The following is a 9,676-nucleotide window of genomic DNA, read 5'->3' as shown; positions in this document are numbered from 1 at the left end:
ATATATATATATATATATGTATGTATATATGTTCATCAAATTTCTTTTTATTTGGCAATTTTTATAAATCTGATTAAAGGAAAAAAATACATGTATTTGTAAATTTCTGGTAGTTATAAAGTGTTTGATGATGGCAACAAAATTAGTTCTTTGTAAAGTTGTTTGAGTTGTTCATTGAGCAATTATTTGCGTGGTAGTAGCTGAGAGTACTCTGTGATGTAGTCTGAACATTGTTATATTCATGCTTGATAAGAACCAGACGTTTAATGCTCAGACACTTTTATTAAAGCATCTTTCTACAGGTCTGCTCACGCAGTTTGCTCACAGGTGTGTCACATAAGAATCTCCTTCTATTGTTCTGTTCTTTACATTTATACATTCACATGAACTCATGCTCGCCACCTAGTGGACATAAACATAATTCATTCAATCATGACAAACATGACATCACGTTTGACCCCAGCCCTCTGATACAGCTTCATTATTTTTCAACTAAAGATGATTCTGAATGTTTGCGCTCAAGTGTTCTTTAAAGGATTTTGAACAAATGATGGCTTCTGTCTAATATTCATACAGTTGAATAAAAATGATTTTAGGTGAGCGTTGTGAGGACCGAGAGCGGACCTACCAGGACAGCTGTGCTAATCAGTGTCCTCGCAGCTGCAATGACTTATGGGAGCATGTACAGTGTCTCCAAGGCACCTGTCACTCTGGTAAACATCAGCACAAGATACAATGGTTACAACTTTAGACTCTGGGGAATTTATCCCCCACAGTAATGCATGTTTTTCTGCCTTCCTTTATTCTTAGGCTGCCGGTGTCCCGAAGGGGAGTTGCTTCAGGACGGCCACTGTGTTCCAGCGCAAGAGTGTCGCTGTGGTGTCCCATCAGGCAACAGGACGCTGGAATTCAAGCCTAAAGAGGAGGTGGTTGTTGAATGTAACACCTGGTGAGAACATCATCATCTGAGATGTTTATTCTTTGATGTTAACACAACATTTTCAACATTTAGGAAACTAAATGAAATTTAGAAATTTCGAATTTAGAAAGGTTGTTATATTTTTTTGTTTTATTGTTCTTTAACTGTCCTACTATTCCTCTTAAACCAGGGGTCTCCAACCTTTTTCTCCTTAAGAGCTACTTTCACAAAATGAAATTGTCTGAGAGCTACTTTTTGCAACATGTAACTTTAAACTTAAACCATTGGAATATGCTTGTTTTGCACACAAAACTTTGTCTTCAATTCACACAAAACTAAGAACACTGAATTTACATAATTGTGCTTTTTGTGATTATCTATTCATATTATATTGTATTTTACACCAATAACTTGGGGTTTAACTGCAACAGATTTGTGCACAAATAACGTTGGGTAATAAGTCTCTGATTTTGTTTCCCCACATTTTTTCCCAGCAGGAAGAAWCCCCCTGTAGTGACATATACTGCAGCAGGAGGGGTTTCCCAGGAGTTTGGCACAGTTTGTCTCAAGGATCTTTGAAAAGTGTGTGTGAAAATGAATGCTGAACAGCCACGTAACTGTGTGTCGTCTGCCGATCGACCATACTGAGCCCTAAACTGTTTGACAACCAAGGGGAGGGGACATCTATAGATTGTTTGGAGTTAAATGAAAGTTTGTTTAGCCAGTGGCAAATTAAATTTTGCTTCTCTTAATTTCTTTTAAGCACTGAAGAGCTACTTTAAATGAGCCAAGGAGCTACTGGTAGCTCACGAGTTACTGGTTGGAGACCCCTGCTCTAAATCTGAGAACTTGGTAGCAAAATATTATTTATATCCTGATACATACCTGGTTCTTGGAGGTTACCTACCTGGTACATACTGGCTATATACCCTGTACTTACAAGGACTTTGCCTGGTGCATTAGTGGCTATGTACTGGTAGAGGGTCATGGTAAATTGAGTGGAAGAGCTGGCTATCTACTTTGTACACTACACCAAACATGGTGAGCACTAGATAAATATTAGGTATGGTATGTCAATATATTTTATCTGATACAAGTAAGTACCAGTTAGTACCTTGATAATGTTTGGTAAGCCCCTGTAAATAACAGGTACGAAATGGTACTTAGCTGGTAAGTACCAGGTATGTACCAGGCTGCATCATGTACTGCTGCCAAGAACTGTCTCTCACCTTTTTGATCTTCACTTTCTATAGTGTGTGTGAAAACGGGACTCTGGTTTGCACCAAACTTCCTTGCCCTGTTTATGGATCTTGGAGTCTGTGGAGCACATGCATGGTTTCGTGTGGACGTGGCCAAAGGACAAGGACACGAAGTTGTCAGGACACCGAGGGCGGTCCCTCCTGTACTGACACGGAGCAGATAGAGAGCTGTGATCTGCCGCCTTGCCCAGGTCTGAGAAGTAGGAATAGTCGCATTTGATACGTTGAGTGTGCCTCATGTTTCCCTAATATTAAAAGTGCAAATTTGCTGTAACAGCACTGTGTCTGATCAGTCTACTGTCTCTCTTCATGTAGTGGGTTGTTTATTAAGTGGGTGGTCAGCCTGGAGTGAGTGCAGCACCTCCTGTGGTGGTGGGGTGACCATGCGGAACAAAACAATACTTCAAGAGCCAGAACCTGGTGGGGCAGCCTGTGTTGGACCACTTGAACAACATACAGTCTGTAACACCAACAGCTGCCTGCCTGGTAATACCCCCCCCACACACACCCACACACCCACACACAGACACACTTTAAAAGTTCATTTTTACATTGTTACATTTTGTTCTCCAATTTTCTCCCAGAAACATGCGTGTTAGGTTTATCTGTAACTCTAAATTGTCCCTGTGTGTGGGTGAGAGAGTGAATGGTTGCTTGTCATATTGTCTCTATGTGGCCCTGTGATGGACCTGTCCAGTGTGTACCCCACCTCCTGCTCAGTGACTGCTGGAAAGGAGAAGTGTTTAAAGAAAATGGATGAATGTTTTTGCCCCCGTCTGTGTGTGTTTGTGTGTCTGCATATCTAATAAGGTATAAAAGTATTTTTAATGAAACTTGACTAAAGTACCACTGGATGTACATCTACAAAAGTTGACTTTTGGAGACAACCTGGTTGTGAAAAAAAACTTTTTTAACCAGGAATGGGGAACTTGAATGATGGAAGGGCCCACATTTTGACACTACCAGAGAGCCACATAATGCTGCACACTTACCCAAATTAAATAAGTAATAAAAGTGCCATTTTAAGAATATCTCTGTGTATATAAGTTTATTGAACCAACATACAGTGCCGTAATCTAATATATTTCATGCTCAAATGCATGCATAACAGTTGTACTCTTGTTTAATAAATATGAATACAAGACATTTGAAGCAAGCAAAAGATGAAAACTTTAGTGAGCTGATATGCTGATACTGAATGCAGACTCCTGTGTGGTTCTGATAAAAAATCTTTTATGTACTTGTGACTTCAGTAAACTTCTCATATTTAGCTTTGTGCAGCGAATTGTAGTGGTGACTTATATTAAAATCATTCACGGCAGAGAGCATCTCTAAACAGACAACACACAAATGTTTCCCTTGAAATTCTGTGAGATAGTCTACCTCCTATTTCACCGGAAACGTGAATGTCTGTGTCCAGTTTTCTTTCCTCCATTCTTAGCCATGGCTAAACATTTCTTCTTAAGTAGTAGAGAAGTGGTGTGCACGAGGTGGCATCTGTGTTGGAGGCACATCTGTCAAAACAACCAATTCAGTGCCACTGAGACACTTTTATACACTTTTGTAATTGTCATCAGTTAATATAGTCCATTCCTGCCTTAAAGGAATACTCAACCTTTAATTTAGCAAGAAATTTATTATCTTGATGGGATTGAGTTGATACGTTCTGAAGACTTTCCTTAAAATTTGACGTATGTATACATAGAAAAGCCAAACATGCATTTGTCTATATTCTGTTTTATTCCTGAGTGAAGATGTAACTGGTTTATGTTTTGCAGTGTGTCCGAGCCAGCAGGTGTACAGTAATTGTGTGGGTTCTTGTCCGTTTACCTGTGAGGACCTGTGGCCACACACTCAGTGTTTACATGGACCCTGTACGCCTGGGTGCACATGCCCTCCAGGACAGGTCTGCACAACTTTGCGTTTATACCGTGTGTGTGTGTGTGTGTGTGTGTGTGTGTGTGTGTGTGTGTGTGTAAAGCCTACTGAATCTGATTGTTAGCAGTCTCGTTGTGTCCTTTGTAGTTGTTGTATGGGGGTTCCTGCGTGCATCGTGCCGACTGTCCCTGTTCAACACTCTCTTTACCCAATGAGCACCAAAGCTGGAATGTGAGCACCGAGAGCTTCTCTGAATCCCTACTGCAACCTGGAACAACTATTCAGCACCTCTGTAACACATGGTAACATACTAAAATATACACCTGTGTTGAAAAAGAAGCTTTAACTGTTTTAAAAGTGTACATACCCATGTGAAAATGCCAGGTTTTGTTGTGCAAGAAAGTGAGACGGTGATGCATCATTTAAAAATCTTCCACACATTTACTATCACATACTGTAAATCCTGTACAGTTTACCTGTAATGAAATTTGTTCTTTGGTAGAACAGAAAAAAAAAACCCTGGTGCATTGGCTACTTAAATGTGCACACCCTTAAACTAACTATTGTATGAAGCACATTTTGGTTTGATTGCAGTGTCCGGATTTTTTTTGGTTCCACACCTGTTATCTGATAAAATGACCGAGTAAATTGGAATAAAGTTCAGCTGTCCTTTTATAGGGGTTCCCCAGTTGAAATCCATGGTCAGGGTCTTCATCCAGACCATGCAAATAAGCAGCATGGCATTTCTAGCAGATACAATCATTTTTGCAGGCTAGCTTCCTAATTCTGTCATTGTGAAAGCTAAACCATGGGCATGGGAAGCATTCTGAGTGGTCTTGGAGAAAGACCTATTGTTGGTCCAAGGAGGTTCTATTAAACTGATCAATGCCTCAGAAAAGAAATAGAGCCACATCCACGGCTGTACTTGGATTGGGTAGGTAGGAACTGGGGAACTGCTAACCTGTTTTGTAGACATTATTAGACAGCTAAAGGGAGACTTTGAAGATTTCCTCAACTTAGTCACCATTTTGGCGTTTGAGGAGGCATAGTCTGAGAATTCATCACCATGACAGAGGTTATTAAGGTAGGGGATGGGATTCACTCTTAGATGTGAAATATTTTGGACATTGTGCCATGGTTTCCATGCCTCTTCAGTGTTGCATAAATTTGGAGAAAGGTCATAGTGCCCATAATTAAAAAAGGGGACCAAAGAGGGTTTTTTTCAGTTATCAAGGACACATCAGGCAACTTTAAGCTGTTTGGTTTATAGTACATAGATTAGCCAAATCGTTTTGCAATTATATTTTTTTACCTATGGCAACTCTTGAAAGTATTTTTAACCATCAGAAGTCCTGCAGCTTCACCTGGGAGACAAAACTTATCATTTTTGTTCAGCATGAAATCTTCAGTGCTCAATTTAATGGCCGATTTGTACTCTTTGTCACTTTTCTTCAACCAGTATGTTATTGTTCTGTAATTTGATAAAACAGAGGTTCAAAGTTTTTCACCACATTGACAGTCATTTTTTTCTCCTGTCCACTCTCCAGTATCTGCCAAGGTGGAACATTCAGCTGCACCTCAGAGGTTTGTGATGGTGAGTGATGCTATGTCACGCTTACTTATTTCAAACTTTATGGGGTCTTTTCAGAAAATCAACAACAAGGCTTGATCGGACTGAATAGATTAATGTGGTTCAGTCAAAGATTAGACCTCAGTCTGATTGAAATACTGTGGTGGGACCTTGAGAGCCCTGCAGAAACATACTGCATGTCTGCAAATTTGAACTGAAGCATCATTGGAAAGAAGAATGGAGCAAGTTGCCCCTATTACCATGTGTATAAAGTCAGAAAACCACTACTGAGTTATTGCTTTTAAAGGGGACATATCATGCTTTTAAATTCTTCCTTTTCACATTTAAATGATTCATTTTGTGTCTACATAAAGTAGAAAAGCAATTCTGAATATTGTAGCTCCACAACCCCTCCTTCACCCCTGTTCTGAGGTGGAGAAGGGGTTAACTGCAGAATAAAAGTGGGCATGTCACAAGAGTGGGCGTGTCAAAAGCATAAACACTGTGGGCTACGAGGCCTACATGATGGTATCCTTAGATCCTGCTTGACCTCTTTACAGCCTGACCCTGACCCCAACACTAAGGTTAACCAGGAGAAATGTGACCCAAGTAGGGTTCTCCAGAAAAAGTGGTGCCGTACAGTAACGCCCCTTTTGTTCTTGTCCAATCAGGTGGTGCCGTACAGTAACGCCCCTTTTGTTCTTGTCCAATGAGGTGGTGCCATATGGTATCGCCCCTTTTGTTGCTTGTCCAGTCAGGTGTGTCCCTTTAACAATGTCCGTCAAATCAGGTGTGTCGCTTTAGAATCGCCTTTCCTTGTGACACGCCCACTCGTCCACAGAGACCCCTACTTGCTGAGGTGTGTCTCCGAGCAACTCATTTTTCTGCACTTTGTAAATGAAGCGCTTCACCCCGCCCTCCAGCTCGTAGTGCAGTTCACTCCTCTCCGTTGAGTCATGTTTGAAGTTTGATAGCAGAAAAACATTATCTAGCAGTGCAGAAACTATATATTTTCAAATTGAATAAAATATGTTAACAACTGTCTAATAACCCAAACGAATATACACATATTATAGAACTGAAAATGTTCTGTTTATACATGCATAAGAAAAAAACAGCACTAAAATGACTGTTGTAGCTGTAAGCTCTGAAACTTAACAAGCACCACAGTATACTGTGTAACTCTTAAACTATAAAATGTATATTTCATTCAAAACAAACAAAAAAAAAGATAATCTGACACAATTACACTAGTAAAATACTTGAAAATGTAACATTTTCAAATAATAGCAAACACATTTCTAACTAAATCTGTAATCATATTTATATTTTGACAATACTGTATTTTAACACAAACTACACTTCATATTCCTTTTGAAAATATAAATGTTACCACAATATGAATGAACATGTCTTGTAAACAAGGCATCAAGAACCACGGTGCCTCAACATAGTGAAAATGTTAGCTAACGCTAGCACCAAGAATGTCACTGAATCAGAATATCATTATTGTCATTAACTACGTTTACATGGACATAAGTAATCAGATTAAATGGCCATTCAGAATAAAAATGTGTCATGTAAACAGCCCATTTGGATTACTCTGACCCGATTCAGCTGGATCCGAATGAATTTGTAATCGGAATGAGAGAGGTGGTTTATGCCGATTGATAATCCGAACAGCGTTCATGTAAACACTTAATCTGATCATCTTATTCTGATTGTGGAAAACTGACCTGACTGCACATGTCTGCTGACTTTCATCCAGCGGTCTCCAGCAGCACCGAAGTTTTCATCCCGTTCTCTCATAAAGAAGGAAGACACACAGCCTGCACCGCTTCGTAAAAAAATAAAATAAAATAAAATAAAAAGTCAGCTCATCACCTGCAGCTCAACCAGGGAGTGCAGTAACGTCTCCACCATTATTAAAACCTGTCGCTGGTCCATTCTGAGCTCAGAACTGTTTGTTTATGTTCATAATGGAAGTAGAACTTTTTTCTGTTTGTTTTTTTAGGTAAAGTTAGCAAATACTCATGTCAGTGCTTCTCTTCAGAATAAAAGCCCGGTGCATGTAAACACTCATCATGATCGGATTGTGCCCATGTAAACGATACGTTCTGATTATTTAATCCGAATACATTTCAATCTGATCAAAGAATTTTGTGCATGTCAACAAAGCTATTGTAACAAGTATAACAAAATTAGACATTCCCTCATGGTGTGAGGAGGGTAATAAAAGAAAGGTGTCGAAGTATTTACAAGTTAAAAATAAACAAAAGCACAGTCATACAGCACTGCCCACTTTTCACATTTAAGGGGTTATTGCACATTGATATTGTACAGTAATTTTGCACACTGTTCATTAAACATTGGTTGTTGGCATTCTTTTCCACATACACTTGCACTGTGGTGTTTCATTGCATTCAGTGCCCTGGGGTAAACGCTGTTTTTAAATCTGTTTGTCTTTGTTTTAATGTTCTTGTACCTCCTGTCTGATGACAGTGGTTGGTTCATGGTGTGACCTGGGTGTGTGGAGTCATTCAGAATGTTTGTGGCTTTCCTAAGACAGCGGGAGCTGTGAACTTCAGTAGAGTGCAGTGAGCATCCAGTGATATTCTGGGCCGTGTTAATGATCCCCTGAAGTTTCCTCCTCAGTACTGCTGTGCTGCTGGAGAACCACACACAGAGACAAAAGCACAAGACACACTTGATGCAGCAGTGATAGAATGACACCAGCAGTTTCTGGCAGGTGTTATTCTTTCTGAGAACTCTCAGCCCTGTGGTGAACCGGTGCCAGTAGTAATGGTTGAGGAGATGTGGAGGCCCACCCTGACCTTTTGTGTGCAATCTGTCAGAAAGACAGGTGGAGCATAGGAGTCTGGGAGTCTGAGGGATGAAAGCTTGCACACCGGTCTGTGGGCCTGGATGGTGTTAAAAGGAGATCCGAAGTCATTGAAGAGAAGATGCACACAGCTCCCCTGGTGACCCAGATGGGACAGAGCAGCGTGCAGGGCTACAGCAATAGCATCTGCACTCAACCTGTTATCCCTGTTAGCAAAGTGATGTGTGTCAAAGACATAATATGACACTGGACAAGTTTCTCTAAACACTTCATGAATATAGGAATTAGTGCCACCAGCCTGTAGTCAGGCAGGTGATGAGTGATTTTTTGGGTATGTGAACTATGATAGAGGACTTCATGGAGAATGGGACTGTGGTCTGAAACAATGCAGGTTGAAGATATTGGTGAAGACCCCTGCTAGCTGCTCTGCACAGGTCTTCAGGACATAGTCCAGAAACTCCATCTGGTCCAGCAGCCTTCCTGTGGTTGACAGTCTACCACAAGCATCTCACCTCTCACAACCTGAAGGTTGCTGAAGCAGTGCTTCGGACAAACAAAAGGCCTTTTTTGCACTGCAAGGCCAGGTTCAGATCAGCCAGGGCTGGCCTGGCTTCAAACTCTGGTTCAGCATGTTTGCATTAGCCTTTATGACCCAATTTAATATGACGATCCCACCCACATCGAGGCAGCTCTCTGCTCAATGCAAACACAACCAGGGCCGGGGTAGAATAAGGTCGGGCTGACTGGAATGTAGGTGGGCCAAGCCGAGCCTTGCAATGCAAAAATGCCTAAAGAGGACTTTCCCCACTGATGTGGGTACATTTAAAAAAAAAAAAAAATTTAAACAGGTATTTCAAAAAGGTTCTGCTGCTGGGGTGACGGCGTGTGGGTTATTACACCCAACAACTGAAACTTTTGACTTATCACTTGTAGCTTCTTCATCCTTTAATTTACACTAAAAAAACCACTGTAAAATGGCAGATTTATGGAATTGGTTGGCTGGAAGTTATGACCTTATTTGGCATTTACATCGCATATAAAGCGGGTAAAATAAGTATTGAGCACGTCAACATTTTTCTCAGTAAATATATTACTAGAGGTGCTAATGWCATGAAATTTTCACCAGATGTTGGTAACAACCCAAGTGATCCATACATACAAAGAAATCAAACCATAAATGTCCAGAAATGAAGTTATTTGTAATAATG

General features: G+C 40.4%; 1 protein-coding gene across 3 annotated transcripts in view; it reads left to right on the top strand.

Moving 5' to 3' along the window:
- The window catches only part of sspo (SCO-spondin), a gene marked incomplete in the record, with an annotated part of 130,682 nt that overhangs the window by 105,593 nt on the left and 15,413 nt on the right, over positions 1 to 9,676 (top strand). For all 3 annotated transcript variants that reach the window (XM_014023811.1, XM_014023810.1, XM_014023809.1), the window contains 7 exon segments: positions 597 to 713; positions 811 to 949; positions 2,173 to 2,369; positions 2,494 to 2,664; positions 3,957 to 4,084; positions 4,204 to 4,358; positions 5,604 to 5,650. In XM_014023811.1, coding sequence (XP_013879265.1) covers positions 597 to 713; positions 811 to 949; positions 2,173 to 2,369; positions 2,494 to 2,664; positions 3,957 to 4,084; positions 4,204 to 4,358; positions 5,604 to 5,650 — 954 coding nt within the window.

This window comes from Austrofundulus limnaeus, unplaced genomic scaffold (assembly GCF_001266775.1).
Source record: "Austrofundulus limnaeus strain Quisiro unplaced genomic scaffold, Austrofundulus_limnaeus-1.0 Scaffold391, whole genome shotgun sequence".
NCBI classification, from domain to species: Eukaryota; Metazoa; Chordata; class Actinopteri; order Cyprinodontiformes; family Rivulidae; genus Austrofundulus; species Austrofundulus limnaeus.
The sequence above is the reverse complement of the archived record's forward strand: the minus strand, read 5'-3'. Positions and strand labels throughout refer to the sequence as shown.